Source organism: Hippoglossus hippoglossus, chromosome 15 (assembly GCF_009819705.1).
Source record: "Hippoglossus hippoglossus isolate fHipHip1 chromosome 15, fHipHip1.pri, whole genome shotgun sequence".
Taxonomy (NCBI): domain Eukaryota; kingdom Metazoa; phylum Chordata; class Actinopteri; order Pleuronectiformes; family Pleuronectidae; genus Hippoglossus; species Hippoglossus hippoglossus.
The window spans coordinates 15,103,309-15,124,329 of NC_047165.1; the positions used below are offsets into that span (position 1 = coordinate 15,103,309).

Below are 21,021 nucleotides of genomic sequence, written 5' to 3' on the forward strand. Positions count from 1 at the left end.
TCACCACCAAATTCTAATCAGGTCATCTTTGAGTCCAAGTAAATGTTTGTGCCAGTTCTAATGATATTCCCTGTAGATGTAATGGAATTCAGGTTGTCCCTGATACATCACATTCACAAGAACATGAGGTCACAGTGATCTTGACCTTTGACTCTCAACCACCAAAATCATATCAGTCCAAGTGAACGTTGGAAGAAATTCCCCCTTGTGTTCCTGAGATATATTGTTAGCGAGAATGACTCAGACAACCTGAAAACATAATGCCTCCGGCTCCTGACTGTGCTGTTACATAAATGGCGTCTACTCAGCTCTACATTCTCCAGTTTTAAGGTTTAAGGTAAGCACCTGAATATTTCCATTTAATAGCAGTTATCGGTGCTATTAACACCTATCTGAATTATTTTCCAATATATATTAATAAAATAATAATAAACTTAACCTATAACACTACAAATAACTTCATGATAAGTAAGATAAAAAATCAACAAAAAGGACAAAAATAAGATAAAAAAACAGCCCAGATAAAATCAAAGAAGGCTTTCTGGTATTAGTACAGTTTGAGATACTTCTATCAGCGCTTGCATAGATAAAATAATAAAGTAATAACACACCTCAGATAAAATCAGGAAAACCTATCAGGCAGAAGTAGTTTTAAGAGGACGATAAAGATGTCACTGACTCTGACCGCCTAATTCCGTCCATTCTAGAGAGGGACCCTGAATGCAATGGCTCTGTCCCTTTGAGTTTTTAGCCTGGTCTCCGGAACACTGACAAGGCGTCTGGCCAAGGATCCCAAGTGCCTTAAAGGAAATCAATCACATCTTAAAATCAATCCAAAAACAAACAGGGAGCCAATGTTAAGTGGCTAAAACAGGTGTAATATTATTGAGCATTATTGAGTCGATCAGCTGAGATTTGGACAGTCTGAGGTCGTTTCAGTTTTTTTTATGTTCAGGCATGAATTGAGACTGTTGCAACAATCAAAGTGAATCGTAATCAAAGCCTTTACAACAGTTTCTGCAGCTCTTGAATTTAAAATGGGTCTTGCTTTTAATATTTTACCAACATTTCTGAGGTGACAAAAACAAGATTACATTTCAGTTTGTGCATGAATACTGAAATAAGCTTTTTTGAAGAGGACTACTTTTGTTTATATGCCAAAATTTAAGCCTACATTTGTAGACTTCTACTTACATTATTATTAAAGTACATATCTTAAAGTATCTCTTCCTTGGGAGCTTTTTCCACCACAACAGCTCAAAAATAAATCCCAGTTTAATCATCAAGTTTCAAATGAGTCAGGGAATTAGTCTTTTATATTTTTATAGTATAAGATCACTTTATAAATGCTCTGTACATTTCTATATTTACATAGCAACACACAATTCAGCACAGTAAACAATTTCACAGTTCAGTGCATCTTAAGCTTATCGGAACATGTGCAAGAACACGTAGACAACATTCTTAACACTGACGTACAGGTCATCCACGTAAAGCATGAAGCTGCTTAAATAACAACACTACAGAAAGTCCACACCAGGAGACGTCGAGGCTCTCCAAGTGTAATGAGGCAACATTTTTAGTGCTGAGGCCGCAAGGTGACAGTTTTATTACAGTTTTAATCTGCTGGGTACCGAACGTTAGAGCAGGAAAGACGTGTCACTTGAGCTGTGGTCAATCCCAGTGTCTCCGTTTGCTCGATTTAAAGCATCACTCGACAGAAGAGGAGTGTCCGCTGCAGCAGATCTCAGGGAAGGATCAGAGATCACCACCACGTAGCGGTCATCGCCCTCGTCTTCCTCATCCTCCACGCTCCCGTGAATGTCCACGGTGACCACTGAATTTTCTGCAGCCCATTGGCTGCAGGAAGGGGACGAGCTGAACACGGGATGCTCTGCAGGATGTGAGTCCCCATCGAGGTCCTCTTCAGGAAAGCTGGTGTTAATATAGATGATATCCTCCCTGCTGAAAGACTCTGGGAGCTTGTCCGTGAGCTTTTCCAACATTTCCCGCAGTTGGGGGAAGAAAGGTCGGTCCAGTGGATCGGCCCTCCAGCAGCTGTACATGATCTCATACCTAAACGCAGGCAAATCAAGGGAATTACTAATTTTATACATCTTGATGCTTTTTTAAATACATGCATTGAATCCAACCATCACGTGTGGAGGCATTCATTTCAGTTCAAAGTCAACTTATGAACACTCTTTGCAAGCTGTGTGTCATGTCTGTGCTTTCCCTGCAGATGGCAGTGGTGAGCAAACATTTTTTTAGACTAACCTTGTTTGTTGGCCTGGATAAAAGTCATAAAAAAACTAGAATCAGTATAGCTTGAGTTTTACTAGCCTCTTTTATTGCTGTATATCAGCTGATCATGCGCAAAACAACCTACAAGTGCTCAAGGTTAACATAAGGTTTGCTGCAACACAAAAGTAGGAAAGGGTTGACTACATTCCAGGGGATTATGAAGTACAAAACCAAAACATGCAATTTAACCACAGACATTTTGTGTCTGTAAAATGCTTGCATTATAACTGTTAATACATTAAATTCGATTTTTTTTATTTGATTTTCAATTTCCATCCCCATTCCTGCATTTGGGGAAATAAGGTTCCACTCTCCCTTTATATTCTATTTGAACCAATGCAAATTCAACTTGTAATGTTGAAGCCTCAACACTCACAGTTCATCCAAACAGTCTGTTGGTTGTTTCGGTCTGTGTCCTTCAACAAGGTAGTCGTATATCTCATGGTTTGGGATGCCAGGGTAGGGAGTCATGCCTCGTGTAGTGATCTCCCACATGGTGATGCCAAAAGCCCACTGCAACACACAGAATATTAACTGTAGTTGATATTTCATCATGTGGAAAACTTTCAGCACTTGTCACCAACTGTGTTAATTTCACTTCACCTTAAAATGTGCTGAAGGGAAATGTACTAAAAATTACAGAAAGTGTTATGAAAGTTGGTCTTCTGTTTTATTTGCAGTCCACTATAAATGGGTGAGAACTATAACATGGGTTCAGCCTCTGTTTTTATTCTTATGTCAAAGTTGTGAGAATAAACATATCAAGTACATGACTTTGAGGAAACTTGTTGTACAATATCAAGAGTCCTAAAATGCAAAATCTGGGAAAGAACGTGAAAGTTTTAGTGATACAACACAAGGATAAATTATGTGTGAAGAACTGTCAAAACAGAATCTTTACCACGCCCTTTAAAAGGAAGGCTGAGTAATTAGTGTTGAGTAAATTCAGATGACAGCTCTGAGTGAATGTCAAGACTAAAAGCGGTTTTGAAATCTCTTAGCACAAAAGAATGTAATGATTGAAAGAGAGATTGAAGATGAAGGATCAGTTCTTAGTTCAGTGACTCTGAACAGTTTTATAATGATTCTTGTTACAGGAGGAGACGATAATCTGATAGATTCACATATTTTTATACGATGACTTCAGACTGACAGTACAGAACAGACAGGAGCAGATGGAAGTGCTTACCACATCACTCTTTACAGTAAAGACTCTGTCTGCCAGACTCTCCACTGCGATCCATTTCACAGGCATCTTGGCTATCCTGCCTTGCCTGTAATAATCTCCACTGTAGATCTTCTTAGATAAACCAAAGTCTGCTACACACACTGTCATGTCATCACGCAGCCTAAGAGACAAACAAGGAGCAAGATAAAATCAGGTAAATTTTCCCAGGGAAGTTTCACCTTTAATCAAAACGGGGCCAATACAAAAAAAATTTTGGATTTGCAACCTACATGCAGTTGCGAGCCGCCAGGTCACGATGTAGAAAGTTGCGTCCGCTGAGATACTCCATACCCGAAGCAATGTCATCCATGAACTTCAGGAGGGTCTGCGTGGGCAAGAACTGTGTAAAGAAATAAACACATATAAGTTAACATTATATAGCCTAATGATAAGATATTGTATAACATATGTATTTCAGTGTTTGGCTGAAATCTTGCCATTGGGCTCTCTCCCAGGCGTGAGCGCAGCAGGAAGCTGTGCAGATCTCCGTATTTCATGAATGGCAGAATGACCATGGGCTTGGGAAAATGTCCTGAGCCAACTTCCAAGCAAACACCTGCAGATGAGAAGTGAGTAAACACAGATAATGTAGGGCTGTGTAAATGAAAACAGAACAGAGCAGAGTAGTGGGGTTCGGCAGTAGCACTCCTACCGAGCAGTTTGATGACGTTAGGATGGTTGAAATCCTTCATGCAGGCCGCCTCATTCAGGAACTCTTCAATCTCCCTGTGAGAGAAGCTGTCCACTGTTTGAAAAAAGACGAGAAAGTTAAATATTTACAGGTCTACTTGGTTTGAAGTTTAGAGATGATCAAAGAGTATCAGCTCACGTTTCATCGTCTTCACAGCTACTTTTTCTGATGTTCCGTCTGGTTGCTTCAAATGTCCCTCCACCACTGAGCCAAACTCACCTGGTAAATGAAACCAAACCATTGATACTCTGCAAAGTATGCGTCATATTCGGTTTTAATCTAGATATCACAGCGTGGAAAGTAATCTGTTCACTCACCCTCTCCAAGAATCTTCCCTATCGAGAGCAGGTTCCTAAGGACCATCACGTCCTGAAGTTTGGCCTGGAGTTCATCGCTAACACCAAGGTTCGCAACTGCAGAAAAGTTATTTCAAAAATCGGCTTTAAACAGTGTAACATAAATGTCTACATACATGTTATTCCACAGTTAAACTGTTTTCAGACATGAACTCAGGAGATGTCCAGGTCCGATACGTTCACAACAACAATAATAGCAGGATATAGGACATGATGTATAAATTCTGCAGCAGAGATCACAAGTCTTTGTTTCCAGCACATCAACACCAGCGTTGGCACTTATCAACAAAAGCTCTTAAATCTCTAATCTTAGAGGAGATTTCAGGAAAATGTCTGGACTACAGTGCATGTCTGAAAGAAGCTTCACATGCAAGAACATACGTGTGACTTCTATGACCGATCGATTGTAGGATCTGTGGGGTTTGTACTGGACGACAGGCTGCGGCTTTTCTCCACCTCCAAACACCTGCCTGCAGGGGGAGACAGGGAAAACAAGGAATGTTGAACAGTGAGTAAATCCTCTCACTCAAGTGTTAATGGCTCTGTAATCCCACAAACACACAGTCTGGCATTTAAGAGTTGGTCAGAGTGAGGCAGCCCTCTGAGTTGTTTCTTTCCTGAATGGGTTCAGATACTGTTTTCCTATCTGTGCAGCAGCCTGTGACACATTCCTATCCGTATCCTGAGAGGCAACACTGACTCACACACTTCATAACAATGAATTCCACAGATTGAACAGGTGGTTGTAGGATGTTGCTCCAGCTGCACAGTTATTACTGGTGACAAGGATCGATTAAGAGGAAACAAAGGCAGTTTATTAACAGAACCCAGAAGCCTTCGTTTTCTTAAGTCCTACTGAGTGCAGAAAAAATAGGTCACAAATAACAAATCTTAGTAAAATTCATTCAATCAACACTGTGTTTACACAGAAGACTGAAGTCAGCATACCCAAACCAAGAGTCAGAAGTCCTGTTGTGTACACAGATAACCCCCCAGAGGACGATGAGCAGGAGACAGACGCCACACACCACTCCCAGCACGACGTACACAGAGTCTGGGACCCCAGTGTCAGGGCTGGACGATGGGTGCACGGATGATTCTGAGACAGAAAGAAGAAACCATATTCTTGATCAGTTTAGATAAGTTTAGATAAACGGCATTCAACAAATGGGATATCAAAAATCCAATACTGAAGATTACATATCTAAAATGTCAACAGATTAGAATTACTGTCCAGTGGTTGTATGCCTCTGCACCAAATTTCATGCCAATCCATCATAGTATAAGCCGACCGGGCAACTCGTACTGCCATCCCTATAGCCACAGCGATAGTAGCGTGGCTACAAATACAGTATAAAGCCTCCATAGGTGCTGTATCTGTGTACAGAGCGGTATTCTAGAATAGTACAATACATCAGCGGAAGAATGTTGGCACGTTTAAGAAGTTAACATTTCCCAGATGAGGAGATAAATCAGTAGAGCAGCTTACTGTCTTCTGGCACAAACAGCCAGACTCGTGGGCTGACCATGCCGCTCCCTGCCTGCGTGCACGCTGCCACCTCCACACTGTAGGTTGTGTTGAATTCCTGGACAGGTACAAAGGCTGTGGTAGTGTCACTGTGGATCTGAAACAACACACAACAATAGACATCAGTTCAATCTGTCCTAGCTGTGTAGCTGTTAAACTCCTCAGGATGTGGATTTATGTGATTTATCTTACACACATATTGTGAGATTATTCAGTAGATTTGAGGGGGAAATGTTAAAGCTAATGTCTCCTTCTGATTTAACAAATTAGAAACTCACAGAAACTGTGAACTGTAACCTGGGAATGTTCATACATAATGAAACCTACATTAAAAAAAAGGGAAGGAGACCAACTCTCTGTACGTTCACGTGCTGCAATGAGAGGGAGCATGTGACGGACACAGTCCTGCATTTCACAACAGTGCACGGTAACATCTGGGTTTCCTCTCCTTTACTAATCTGCTGACACGTCTGACGGAGAAGGCTGAACCCATGATTAACGATCTGTCACGTCTGCGCTATCAAACAAAGGGCAACGTGTGGTTGTGGGTTCTTCCAACAAACACAATAAAAAATTTAAAACAAATTTTGACTCAACCTCAAATTCAAGAAAACGATAATGGCACCACCACATAACAGTAATAATTCATGCTTCTATTTTATTCTGACTTTTAATCTTTAAGGATTTTTTAAGAGCAGACGAATTTAAGGATTTAACAAGTTGCCAGTCGTTGCTGATATTACTAAGTCTTTGTACAATAATGACATCACCATCTGACTGGACGGCACTTTGGGATACTCTTGTGTTCGTATTCTATTCACTCTGTAATGACTCAAGCCCATGTGCCGATCAAAAAACAACGTGGGTTGCCAGTTTTCACACCATCAACTTCCTTTGACTACTACTATAGACAGGAAGGACGGGAAATGCTCTATTGTATTGGAGACCACTGATGCAGTCACAGAGGTACCACTACGCACGGGCAGCATCATGGAATATTGCCACGGACGTTTCACAGAAACAAAAGAGTTTTTTATCATACTTAACTTTGTTGTTACTTAGAAAGTGTTTGTAAAAAAACTAAAGATCACTTCTTGTAAATTACTTTCTCTGCCTTGTTGCTTCTCGGAACGTGTGGAAAAAGTGTCGTTGACAGACAATAAGGAAGTTGACCTCTGGTTCAGTGGGCAGGACAAAGAGACGATCGTGTATTCCCAGACTCATTCTTCTCATATTTGTCATACATTAGTAATTGTTGTGAAAACTGTTAAAAAAAAAACAATTCTCTGACAAAACAGAAAACTCGAAAACAAAATCATGAACATGAGCATTGACAAAACTATATAACAACTGTTTCCTATTTCCCCAAATATACGATATGAGGGGAAATATACTAATGTTCACTATCAATCAATATAACTAGTTTAAGTTTTTTTAAACATGTTTTTTCTTTGTTTGTATGTATTTATAAGAACGAGGGCAGGATAAAGAACAGAAACACCTCACTGTATAATACAATATAGTTAAACAACATCACAAACAACAACATCACTACAGCCTCCAAAAAGATGATTTCAAAAAAATTAACACTTTAACCTCCACTGCAGGACTGTTGTCTGCAGGACTGTTGTTGTTTAGAAGTTGTGACCTTCTATTTGTTGTCATAACATCATCATTTTGAGTCTCAAGTACATCCAGCACATGAGATGCTATAATTAACATCCTGCGCTCTTGTTTTTTTTACTTCCTCCAGGGAGGTTCTGTTTTTGTCTGTGTTTTTTTGTCTGTTTGTCTATCAATTAGCAGGATTACGCAAAAACTACAGGGCAGATTATCACGACACTTGGTAGAAGGATGCGATATGGGTCAGGAAAGAACCTGTTACATTTTGGTGTGGATTCAGGTCAGGGGTGGATCCAGGATTTTGTTCCCCCCACTTTCTTTAACACTTCAACACAAGACGTTTTTCAACATTTTCCTTGATTTCTCAGAGAATAATTCATGGATTTTGATGAAACAAATATCAGTCCCCTTAACATGCCTGTTTTTTGAGTATGTGTAATTTGGTGCAGATCCAAATAAAAATCCTGATCTAGTGAATTTAAATATGGTTTCATACAGGCACTGTTAGACCATGGCAGACATATGCACTCCTAGTGCCCTTCTAGTTTTAAAAAAATATCTTCAACTGCTTTTAAGTTATCACATGCATGGTTTTCATAAAATTGTACATTGAATATCTTTCCATTCTGTAACTATCTCTTATTAAGTAGTTTTTGCACAATGGATTCACAGACGACAATGTACGTACTTTATGTAATCCAGTGTTACTCTTTACGAGTATATCTCACTCATTGTTTACTTTTTAAAACCTTATCAGAGATGCAGTTGCTGCTAATGCAATTGACACTGCTGTTTGGAGTAGTATAGTTGTACATATATGTACGTATGTATGTATATATGTATGCAAGTATGCATGTTTATTTTGTACATAATCTTCGGGTTATTGGGACTGCTCCATAAATCTGTTGCTGACTCACCTTTTTCTCTTGCATGCCGTGTCTGAGAATGACATCGTAACCACGCAGGATGCCATTTATCTTATCATCTGGCGGAGGCTTCCACCTGATCACCAGCCACGACACGTTCAGCTGTATGGTGAGGTTTCGGGGATAAACTGATGGCACTGAGAATGTGACAAGAAATGCAAAACGGGTGGATTTAACAAAGGCTTCAAAGGAATGCCAACCAATAAAACAAAAATGGAAAAGAGAAACTAAAATTGGGCCTCAATTGGAAATCTTTGATTACAGTTTGGAATGTATTTATTTCCTGGCAGAGTGAATCAAATCTTTCAACTAAAATATCCCCTGTGATGACTCGAGGAAGGAAATTGAAAGCTGTTCCACCCAGAAAGAACTTTGTGTTTTCTCAGGGAGACCACTCCTATTTCCTATGTGTCCCCCTTAGGAAAACAAAAGAGATTCAGTGGATACGACTTTCTTCTGCGGGGGACTTGCCAACAGGAGCAGAGCAAGTAGTTGTGCAACTTCCGTAAATTCCACTTATTATAGGCTGCTACTGCAGGGAGGCTTACTCTAAGAACTTTTTGCTTGGGAAACTCGTAGGACTAATTACATAGTGTCAGCTCTCTGAAACCCAAACAGGATTCAGCAGTAATGAGAGGGAGGCAGGAGCACAACATGGAGATTATTCTTGACAGTGAATAGATAGTGATGTGACCATGAGCAAAACGATCATGGATCGTTTCCCACTGATTCAACCGTGTATCTATTGTAACTGCAAATATTTTTTATAAAGACTACTGACAGGACAGGGGCACTTCAGGCTACATCCACACTACTACATTTTCATTTGGAAATGTATCAAGTCTGCTACGGATACGCCCGGTGTCCACACTACTTCACTAAATGAAGAAGTTTAGAAACGCTGCTGGTCCCATTTTAGGTTGAAAACTCCTTTAAAGGCCGCTTGCTGATTGAGTCTTTTATGTCATGATGCAGCCTTCATCAGGCTTTTATCACCTGCATGCCTATAGTACATTAGTGGTCATGTGATATATACGTTTTCAGGGGTGTTAGTATGGTCGGGGAGTAAAACTGATAGGGAGCCCAAACGCTCAGGTGGACAGAGAATGCTTTTTTCAAACTAAAACGTTGTATTATCGATGAAGCCTCAGGGGCCAATCAGATTTTAGTACCCCCCTGGCCCCACCCCTGGATCCGCCCCTGTGTATCTCAATAGTCAAAATGCTAATTGTTCCATGGTTCCTGAACACACCTCCCTCTGTGGTGTTGCTCTGGATCCACATGCTGACAGGAGACACTCCAACCTCATTGCTGCAGGACACACTCATGTTGTACGGCGTCAAAGCCTGTAGCCCAGGGATTTCAGACTGGAATGGCGGCACTGTGACGTTGACGAACCTGGTGGTCATCACCTCCCCCTTCCGCCGACTCACCTCTTTAACCTTTAGACAAAGCAAAGAACACGAGGATCAGTGGGAGACCATAATAAAAAAAAGGCCGCGCTGCTTGTGCAGATGTGGGACTTACCCTGATGTGGCATTTGGTGAGCGGAGAGTAACCATCGTGACCAGGGCTCCAGCTCAACAGCAACTTATTGGACCGGATTTCCAACACAGTCACATTATACACAGGACTGGGAAGCTCTACAAAGCAACATGAAAAGCCTTATTAATATAGAGAGGTCAGCTTGGGATGTGTGAAAGCCCTGTGAGGAGAAGGTTTTACCTTTAATGTGGATATTTGCTTCTCTGGAGGTGGTGACGCCCTTCGCGTTGTAAGCTTCACAGCTGAACTGAGTGTACTTGTCCACACCTGCAATGGACACATCGGAGAGGACAATGTAGACCTTCAATGTTGTTTCAATTCAGAACAACTAATTCTCAAGGTCGTGATAGCACTAAATGTTTTGGCAAATCAACCTTCAGGAAAGTCAGGAAGACACAATCTTCTGCGGCTCTGCATTTGGTACAAACTCAATAACTAACTCGTTTCAAAAAGTGCTATGTCAGCCGCAACAGCAAAGCGAGACATGGGATGACTCATTTCTTCATTATACCTCAACAGCTCACACAGCACAGCCTCATATACAGTGAGCTCAAACTGAGCCTCTGCAGTGTGTGATGTACCGTCATAACAATCCTTTTTTTGCGCCGTCTCTTTCCGTGGACACACAATTCCCGTCTTTCAGCGGCCACAGATCTGCCCAGTTAGGATAGGACTGCTGCTGAATAATGTCCCTTTTGTGCTCTGTTTTCTAGTGTCTCTGTCTCGGAAAAACCTTTCCACAAAGCTAAACACAGCGCGGCCTGAGAGATAGGACGGGAACCGACTTGGGATGTTTTACTTACGTTCTGCAGAATAAGAAATCCTCATAAGTTTGATACCACTAGTATCATTAGTTTGCCTTCCTCTGGTCAGGTGCGCTTTTAACTCCAGACACTGAACATTCATCTGTTTGTACAAAGTTTGAGCCTTACTGAAAACTCATCAGTTTGAATCAATTATAAGAATTTGGTTGGTGTAAAATTAATATGAATATATTTTTCAAGTTCTGACAAATCTAAATCCGCCAAAATGTGCACATGCACTGACCACACACAGTAGCTCATTTCAAATAGCAAGGCAAACAGATGGCTGGGTCTCAGTGGGAACTGAGCAGGTTTGTCACTCGTCCCAAATGAAAGCTGCCTTTCTTATATAATTTGAACAAACAGCAAAGGCACATGGGGAAAAACTGGCAGCGAAACTCTCGTAATATATTACGTTGGAGTTTGGACAACTCTCCTCCCCCAATCGGGTTGAGCCATTGCTGCATATAGCTTGTTGTTTCCTTTTTGTGGTTGTGCCACGCATTATTGATTCCTGTGGTGACGGGTTTTCATCACAGTGTTGGCGAACGCTTTTCCAACAACACTGTGCAGCATAACGCGCTGCCCATACGTATGAGATCAGTACTTCCCACTCAGAGTTGTGTTCAAATATGGTCAAGTAGTCCACTTCTCACGGAGCTGCATTCATCTATTTAAGAAATCTTCCTGATGTGGTCTCAATCTCATGGCTCATTTAAGACACAAATTCTTTTGAAGTTATACATATTATTTGGAAAGGAGAAAATAACAAAGTTCAAGCTCTACCATTTCTGCTTAAACGATACTTTGCAAGTATATATCAACAAAATACAACAACGACAGATAGTGAAAAATAAATGAAATTAAAATAAAATAGATGGGTCGGCCTCTCATATGCAAACGATGGAGGGGTTCAGTAAATGCAGAGTAGTGAATGAGCTGGAAAAAACCAAATGTATAATGTGGACGTCCTGCAGCGTAGATCCAGCAGCCTGTAATTATCAGGTTTGGGAGGGCTCCAGCTCACTTAGCTGCCTGGCATGTCTATGTTAGATTTCCATTTATATTTTTGGCCAGTAAATATAGTCACAGTTTACTCGTTACAACTCAGCCTACGACGTCTTCCTTTTTCTCCATCTGTGTTCTTTGTTTGGATTTTCAATGGTGAAGTGCCAAACCTGCGTTCACCTCCACTTCTGTCTTCCAGAGACAAACTTTCTTTAGAGACAGACACTCTTTAGTGAACACATAATATCCTGATTTGAAGCTATATGCACGATAAATGCATGAATCCTTAAATAAAGCCAACAGTCCTTTAACACAACAAAAGCACTAATAATATTGTGGTTTCCAGCCTTAATCGAAATAAAAGGGCCCTGGACTCATAGTATGCATGAGACGAGTATGCAGCAGAGTGGGTTTACACGGTTTTATTGTGCCAATGTTTGGTGGTGCTCAGAGCTCTGGTAGCCTGCAGGATGCCAGCCTCTGTGTCCAGGCCCCTCCCTGTTGGCCAGTGGGCCGTTCAGTGAATGGGGTCTTTGTCCGTGGGGTCAACCCCCGAACAGGCTCACTGTGCAGCCTTCCATCTTCACGCCAGGCCCAGGTCCTTGCACATGCAGGACCAAAGCACAGCTCTGAACCTTTACCCTCTTGGCTTTGGGCTGTGTCACCACTAAAGGACTACAGCAGCAGCGCTTGTAGCCTGCGGCGGGCTGAAGATGAAGGGTTAGAGCCCAGAGAGCAGGAGGGTTATGCTTCTAATAACAAATGTTTGCTTTCAAGAAGAGGCCATGAAGGGGGAGTTCACTTAAAAGAAACATTTAGGTAACTTTGCTTCAACTTATTCAAAGGTTAATGATATATAATTTCAAGAAAATGCCATGTTCACTTTAGAGTATAACATGATAAAAAAAAAAAATTCAAGCTGAACTGATGTTATAAAACTAGTCTTGACTTTTTCTTGCAGTATATTCAGGAGCGTTTCAAGTGACTTTGGGGACCCCAGGAAAGAGGGACCAGGGGGTTCTAAATCAGACCAAACCCAACCACTCATTCTAGTAGACAAAAAGCTTTTGACAGGGGTTATTGCACTCACTGATAAATATCAGTCCCATAAACATGCTGATATTTTCCTTATCCATGAATTATTCTTTGAGAAATGAACAAAATCTGGATTTGCACAGAAATGTAACGTGTTCGTCCCTAACCCAATCCTTCCTACAAATTCCAATGTAATCCGTCCAGTAGATATTGTGTAATCCTGCAAACAAACAAACAAACACGTCTTTGCTTTTTTCCACGTATCACATGAAATAATCAGTGACTGTAAGTGAATGACCTCTGTTAACCATTCAGCGGTTAAGCAGGAGGCCTCCCTGACAATAGTGAAAAAATGCTACTGCAGTAACCGGGGTACAGATGCTGAGGCAGCAGAGCCGAGGCAGAATAGAAACCACCGACAGAGCTGAGTAAGACCACCTCCGTGCTTTGTCACCACTATCAAAGAGCCAGACGTCGCTTAATCTCTGCTGATAAAAGTCTCTGCATTCAAGTACGGAGGAACCAAAGAGAAAGCACTTAATTGGTTAATAAGCTGCAGCACTGAGTCATTTCCACTACAACATTTTATACAACACAGTTCCTCTAATAAAAAGGGGTTTTCCTCCGACAAATAGAAAGTTTGATCAAAAAGAAGTTTCACAGATGGATGAGACTTTAATGGAACTCTTCTTTTTTACCTCTGCCATGGAGGTTATGATTTCACCTGTTCTTTTGTTTATTTGTAAGCAAGATTATATCAAAAACTACTGGACAGATTATCAAGAAACTAAGTGGAAGGATGGGGTACAGGTCAGGGAAGAACACGTTAAATTTTGGTGTAGATCCACATCAGGGGGATAATCCAGATGTAATGAAATCCCCTGCCGGCAGTCCGAAAATATCACATTCACAGGGATGTGAGGTCGTGTGACCTTGTCCTTTAGACCTTTGACCACCAAAATGTAATCAGTTCATCTTTGAGATATCGTGTTCACTGGAATGGGACGGACGGATGGACGACCCTGAAAACATAATGCCCGGAGCAGCACGGGGGCAAACCCACCATCAAGCAAACAGACAGCGGTGTCATTCTGATCATTAAATTACTACTTTCTACAGAGGTCCTCACTAACTCAGGAGGAACGGGAAACAAGAGGGAAGCAGTGAACAATGCAGAAAGGAAATTAGGACTGCATCAACTATGAATAGCATGTGATATCCAAACTAAGAATAAAGTTGTAAGAGGGGCTCGACAACAATACCGACTGTGAAAACAGAAACTTTCCTACACAGTGAGATAACCTGTGTGAGAGAGATGAGGAAAGGTGGTTGTTGGTGTCTCACCTGACACAGAGTAGTTGCTGGAAGAGTTATGAATGTCCCCAACATGTAATCCATCACGGAGCCAGTGGATCTGAATGGGGTCCGGGGGTCCCACTGCCTCACACGACAGCGTGAAAGGCGTGTCTCTTGTTATGTTCCTGTCTTCGGGTTGATGGATAAATGTCGGTAGACCTGCGGACAGATGTCAGCGGCGGTTAAGCATCAGGAAAGAATGAGGGAGAAGAAGAAGCTCCTAACGATGGCGTCTCCTCATGTTAAAACTCACCATTCACCTCCACGACGATTGGCTGAGACTCCACCAGCGTGTTGCCGATGCTCAGCCGGCAGCGATACGCCCCAGCATCCGTCCTCTGCACATGGTTGATGCTGTAACACAGAACATGAGGACACAATCATTCTATAAACGCAGCCTTACATATACATGCACTTTTTAAAAATGTAACCATCAGGCTTCTTGTACCTGACAGTGGAGAGGAGAGTCGTGACCCCATCTGTGACAGTCTGGAGCTCGTTGATCACCACCTGAGCGTTTGCTGCCAGGTCCTGGCCGTTCCTCACCCAGTAGATGGTGGGCTCCACCCGGGCGTCAGGGATGTTGATGGAGCAGTTGAACTTGGATTCGTGGCCCTCTGACAGCTGGATGGAGCGGATGGTGGGTTTGAAATGCAGCTGTCGGAGCTGATCAGGGCTCAGATACAACCTTGAAACTCTGCCTGCAATCACAACAGGCTCAGAGGTCCTGATTGGTCGGTGAACCCGGTTCCTAGAATGCTGAGCTGTTTGTAGAGGAGGACGTTAGGTTTTGTTATAATAACAACATCGTATCAAAAGAATAAATGAGAACAAAATAAGGGTTCTTTCAAAGTAAAAGAGAATAAACATCACAAAATAACTTTAAAAAATATACAAAACAAATAGATGAATTACAAACAACATATACGCCTTTAAAATATTATTAAAAAAATATAATCAAATTAATATCGTATAAGAATCAAGTGGGTACACTAGCCACACTAATAGAGTCTTTTTAATTTTTCCACAGTAAGAGTGCCTTGGTTTATTATTTTTTGCACCTAGGTTATCATCACTTCTCCAAAGAGAACCTCAAGGGATTTTTTACACAAATATGTCCAAACAGATTAGCTTCTTTTTTTGTTGCCTTTCTGAGGATCAAAGACTTCACATCCAAAGTGAGGAGGGATATTAAGTTCATGACTGAAAATTAAGGAAACTATACTAAGTAGCATTCAAAGATCATGAGTATGGCCAGTTACAATCAGATTTAGACCTTAAACTTGTTATTTTTCATTTGTCAATTATTCGGTCAAAGATAGTGAATATTATTGTTAAATGAATTTGTATTTTATTTATCCATGAATTTTTTTGTTAATATTATAAACATCTGAGAAGAAACTAATTCTTACATTTGAGAACATGGAACTAGTTGATTTCTAGTAAATTCATACTTAAAAATAACTTAAATGTTTAACTTGTTATCAAATAGGATGGATTCATTTTCTGTGGTTCACCAATTCATAAAAGAATAGACTAATTAATTCAAAAAGAAAATCAGTGAGATTATGCCACAAAATAAAAAACAGTCCATCCACTGAATGATTGTGAAATGTTCAGCATTTGTCACCACTGCTGTCTGCAAGTGAATACATCACATTTTATAACTGTCATTACAAAGAAGTTACCGTAACATACACGTCAGGACTTATTTTGTTTTTCAGATGTTTAAGACTTTCTGCCAATGAATCATATATAAATTCACAGTGATCTGTTCCAGCTGCAGAGATCTTCTCCCTGCTGCTACTGAAACTCGCGTAAAGACTTAAAATCTCACACAAAATAACAAATATTCAACCCCAGCAAAAAACAAACAACTGACCGCAGGCAGGACTCCACGCGAGAATGGCCACTATGGTCGACGTAGAGAGAAAAAGTCCAAACCAGCCTTGAGTTGGATTCTGTGCCATGACCCGAGCTGAGCTGATCTCGCCTCGCCGCTGCGCTCTGGCGCGCAACCGTCTCCAAACGTCCACCACGTCCTTTTAAATTCCCAGCGGATAAAACTTTGATGCAGCCTGAACACTAACCAACATCACACACTGTTGAGGCTTCTGTGCGGAGAGTTGTTGACCCAGGATCCCCTTCGGCGGGAGAGGAGGGAGGGAAAAACGTTTAAAGCCCACCTTTCCCATGGAGGAGGCGGGACTTAAAGCGAGGAATGCGGCGAAGGACTAAAGGAATCCACAAAAACACGGCAGTAAAATAACAGCTTCACTTGACTTTATGTGTTTTTATTGTCTTAACTTTCTTAAATGATGTATTTTTCTTCTTGTTCTATCTTTGAAACAGAGGAAACCCTACGACACAAATCTTATAAAAAGCATTACGCACAAACATGCAGCCTACTGACATACAATTATAGTCTTCTTTTTTTTTATTTCAAAACACCATTAAGGAGAAAAACAAAACCCATGCAGCAGAGTAAATCTGTGCAACTCCGCCACCACGTGGTCGAGTTTGGTTTGAGCTTTGCCATAGTGATCATGGCCAAAATCTGAATCTTAATTTGACATTAATTAATAACTGGTCTGAGATTAAATTGCCTTAATTTGACTATTTAGTATTTTATTTTGAAAGAAATTGCACTTTTAGCTTGATGCAAGTGAACAGCTCTTTTACTGTGTTTTATTGTATTGTTGTGTATGTGCATGTTTGTCAGTGCATGTCTGTATCTTGTCTTCTTATACTTTTGTTTCCACTGTATTACCACTTAGAGATGATGGAGATGATCACTCATTGATGTCCACCTTGCTTTTTTTGCAGCAGCCCATGGCACTCATGAGCCGATACACATCCTTTCTGAAAGCCTTGGTGAAGATGGCGTCGAGGAAAGGGTTGGCACAGGACTTGATGGGAGGAAAGTCCCTGGAGCAAGGGAAAGAAATAATGCAGACTCTTAATATGTCAGACATGCAAACACATGTGTGGGATACTATAGTAGTCCTCATGTTGTAGATATGTTTCGAAATAAGCAGGATAGAAAATTATCTGAATAAAATCCCCACCGCCTCTCGCCAGATGTCACCTGGGATTGGCTCCCCCCCCCCCCCCGCCCACTATCCTTAAGGACAAGTGTTATAGATAATGGATGTTAGGCCTAGATATGCGCTCTCCTGAGTGCCATTCTAGTTACTGAAGTAGTGAGATAGGCTGAGATAATGCATGAAAAAAACAGTCCTTGATTAACCTTTGTGCATCCCAGCTCAGCAGAGCGCAGAAGTGACTGGTGTAGGTGAGGTGGGCCTCTCGCAGGCTCCTCAGTCCCTGCAGAGGTTGCAGACTCTTCAAGGCGTATGCTGACTGAGCCAACAACACCAGGACCGACTCCAGCCCCTGTGGTGGTAACTTTGTGAGAGGTGTCGCTGAAACGTCCCTGAGAAATAACAGAGTGCACGCTCAAGAACATGATGCTGGAGCAGTCACATGGAGAGGGGGGTGTACACGCCTGTTTGTGAGCATTGTGCAGCACAGTCTGTCAAAATGACCTTATCCACTCATTTAGTTGACAGAATGTCTATGATTTGTACGGTCAATTTGACAAACATCTTCTCCGTTCCCGTCTCAAATAAATCAAAGCAAATAAATGTCACATTAAGTGGCTCCCGAGAGGTTTTAGGAATATAACTTACAAGACTCCAGGGCCTGTGGCTCCCTTGAAAGCGTCTCTGCGGATCACTCTGAGGTTTCGGTTGCTATTTAACACTCTAAAGAATGAAGGGGAGGGGAAGAAACATTAATGATGCAAGAAGACACATGACTGAAATCATTTATTTTTGGAAAAATAAATTAAATGTGGGAAAATACAGTTTATCTATCTTTGTCCCATTGAAGGCATAGTCTTGTATTTCTCTGATCCCCTTGTTATACAGGTTCCTGGAATCAGTCACAAGGTTATAAATAAATGTGCATAATAAAATAAACAATTATTTTCTTAAAGGCTTCTCTGGAATCACTTACATTGTAATGTATTCTTTAGTCAAACCAATGAAAGCGTTTGGAGATATTTCCAGTAGATGCAGGTTGTCACAGATATCCCTGCAGTAGCAGACAGTTGAATGCAATGTGAGGTGTTCATGATTTTTATTTTGTATTTGTCGCGACTTAGGCAACAGATTTACTTGCAAGATGAACTCTGATTCAAGAGAATGAATAGCGGTGATGTCAGGGTAAACTGTGATCCCAGTGTTTGATATGCTCCTCTTAAAGGGACACAGAAATCATGTTTGTTTCCCCTTCAATGAAAACCAAACAGAAATGATTTGCTTTAGCTGTGTTTAATACAATGAGAAACTTTTCTTTGTGTTTGTAGAAGAGAAATATATCGGTACGTGTTGACAAACAGATTTACACCTTTTAAATCTAAAAATTATATATAAATTCAGCTCGTCTCTCACAGGTAATGTAGCTTGGGTAGATTGTTAAAGGTCTGTCTGCCAATGTGCATCAGGCTCCTTGTGTTCTGGATTGAGCTGCGGGGCAAAAATTAAAACATCAGTCAACAATAATCATCATTTTAGTTATTTCAGGAGATACTTACATTTCAGAGACATTGGTTGTTAAACGCTAATGTCTCGATGGTTTCCAGGGTTACGCTCTGAGCAATCTCACTGAGTGCACAGCAGAAACAACAAACGTTTAGAGCATTAGAACATTTAAACAGTAAAGTGAGAGACAGTTTGCTGGTCAGTGTGCAGGGTCTTAAAACAACAGGACGTGATGGGGACGTGCACTGGAACCTAATCTTTGAATTTATTCTATGGTATACATTGGGCAATTAGCAAATGGACCAATTTTTTAAAAAGTCCTTTATTTAACCAAGTATCATTGATATTAAAATCTCTTCTATACCAGAGACTTGGCCGAAAGGAAACAATATTAGACAAATACTGTATTATCAATCTTCACAGTAGATTTCATTAAAAAAATGTTAAAGCATCAACAGTGACCATAAGAAATAGTTGGTCACATTGAGTCTGGACTTTCAAAAACCTGGACAGCTCAGTCTGATGATTCTTAGTCCTGACAATGGTTAAGCACAGTGGCACAGCAACAACAAACAAGATAATTATCAGAAACAATACAGAAAAGGATATGAACTAATGTGTCTTCATTTAAAAAGCTCCAGTGACAACAAGGCAAATTTCGAACATGACAAGTCACATTACATCAGAGGGTTTGTAAAGTGGGAATAATCTGAGTTCATCCTGAAATTTGGACTTTTCCCGTTGATCTCTTGATCAACTGAATGCCCTCATTCCCACTTGAATGTGACATCTGGACTATTCATATATGTGCACTATACCTTCATGGCACAGTTTATATTTACATGGGTTTCTTAAGGTGTAGTAAAGCGGAACTGAACTAAGGTTTACTAAAACTTGACTGACATTAAGTTGAAGGGCAAAACTGTGATAATGTCCCAGACGCCTTTTATCTGAGGGACATCATCTGCTTGTAAAGTCAGGGACCATTAAGTTGTATAAAAATGCTGTTTAATTGGAGCGATACATTTTTTAGAGATGTAATATATTTCTCTCTATTGGCAGATTGAGATTTAAATGTTGAGTCCAAAAAATCCAAGGGGATAATATTTGCATATTCCAGTGTGCTGCTATCTTACTTATATTTGGCTATTGTGACTACATGTGTTCCTCGATAACTTAGAAATATTTAGATGTCAGCTTCCACCTTTGTTACCATTTAATAAGGTTTTATGAAGGAAAACTGGCCCAAGAATTGAATTGATGATATGTACTTTTTTTATTTATTTTCAATGTCAAGTATCACTTGTTATTTTTCAGACTAACCAGCATCCTCCTCTACTGGCAAAGGATTTTTTTGTGTGTTTTCAGCAGCACCCTTTCCTCCTGATTGTGTTGGCTCACTCTTGTGTCAGTAAGCACTCTGTGTTTAAGGCTAATTAAAATAAAGACTTCTTCTGGCATCCACATAAAAAGCTGCAAGTCAATGACTGTGTCCCTCCAGAGGACAGAGTGACATAAAGTCAAACGCCCCCCCTCGCTGTATCTTGTGTGGTGCCCGTTATTCTGCTGAAATTATTCAGCCCATATCTGTCAACATAAAAAGTTATTTATTGAAGTATTTGTGAAAAAAAAAGAGTGACACTATTTGTATGGACAAAATTATGTGTGGAATAAGCTGGAACAATCCAGTAAAGCCATGAATGGTCATGTCAGGAGAACGTACTGTAGTTTAGTACCCTACTGTACTGCCACTCCTGTCGTGTCATCTTCTTTCCACTGGGTGGCGACAAAGTGATGGACAAGCAGAGAGCATAAACAAGAGGTCACGGTTGGAGATTGGAGGCAGTGGCGGATCTAGAGTTTTTCTAAATCAGGGATCATGAAGGGGCCACAATTACAAACACACAGGGGCCGATTATATGTCAAGCATCTGTGCACACTTCCTGATTCAATGATGTACACTTATAAATCATTCCCAAACATAGTTTTTATGTTTTGTATTGTTTTGATCTTATATTTTTACATCTTGTTTAGTGTGTTATCAATCAATCAATCAATCAATCAATCAATC

At 40.7% G+C, this 21,021-nt stretch overlaps 2 protein-coding genes across 2 annotated transcripts; both read right to left on the reverse strand.

Annotated features, from left to right (window-relative positions):
• Nucleotides 1–1,298: 1,298 nt before the first annotated feature.
• mertka (c-mer proto-oncogene tyrosine kinase a) lies at nucleotides 1,299–16,582 on the reverse strand. The gene is made up of 19 exons (XM_034608996.1): nucleotides 16,286–16,582; nucleotides 14,852–15,167; nucleotides 14,657–14,757; nucleotides 14,392–14,562; nucleotides 10,382–10,468; nucleotides 10,184–10,299; nucleotides 9,909–10,098; nucleotides 8,648–8,793; nucleotides 6,069–6,204; nucleotides 5,528–5,678; nucleotides 4,961–5,049; nucleotides 4,541–4,636; nucleotides 4,362–4,442; nucleotides 4,185–4,277; nucleotides 3,970–4,088; nucleotides 3,763–3,872; nucleotides 3,494–3,653; nucleotides 2,681–2,817; nucleotides 1,299–2,076 (listed from the first exon to the last, which is right to left on the reverse strand). Exons 1-19 carry the CDS (start codon nucleotides 16,371–16,373, stop codon nucleotides 1,641–1,643), a joined length of 2,823 nt encoding a protein of 940 aa, XP_034464887.1. The 5' UTR covers nucleotides 16,374–16,582; the 3' UTR covers nucleotides 1,299–1,640.
• Nucleotides 16,583–17,195: 613 nt separating this feature from the next.
• On the reverse strand, nucleotides 17,196–20,716 carry LOC117775619 (lutropin-choriogonadotropic hormone receptor-like). Its single transcript, XM_034608946.1, is given in 10 exon segments — nucleotides 17,196–17,331; nucleotides 17,654–17,839; nucleotides 18,096–18,170; nucleotides 18,271–18,339; nucleotides 18,424–18,501; nucleotides 18,589–18,663; nucleotides 18,861–18,935; nucleotides 19,004–19,018; nucleotides 19,020–19,073; nucleotides 20,697–20,716. Coding segments are annotated over 10 exon segments (783 nt in total).
• Between the last annotated feature and the right edge of the window lie 305 nt (nucleotides 20,717–21,021).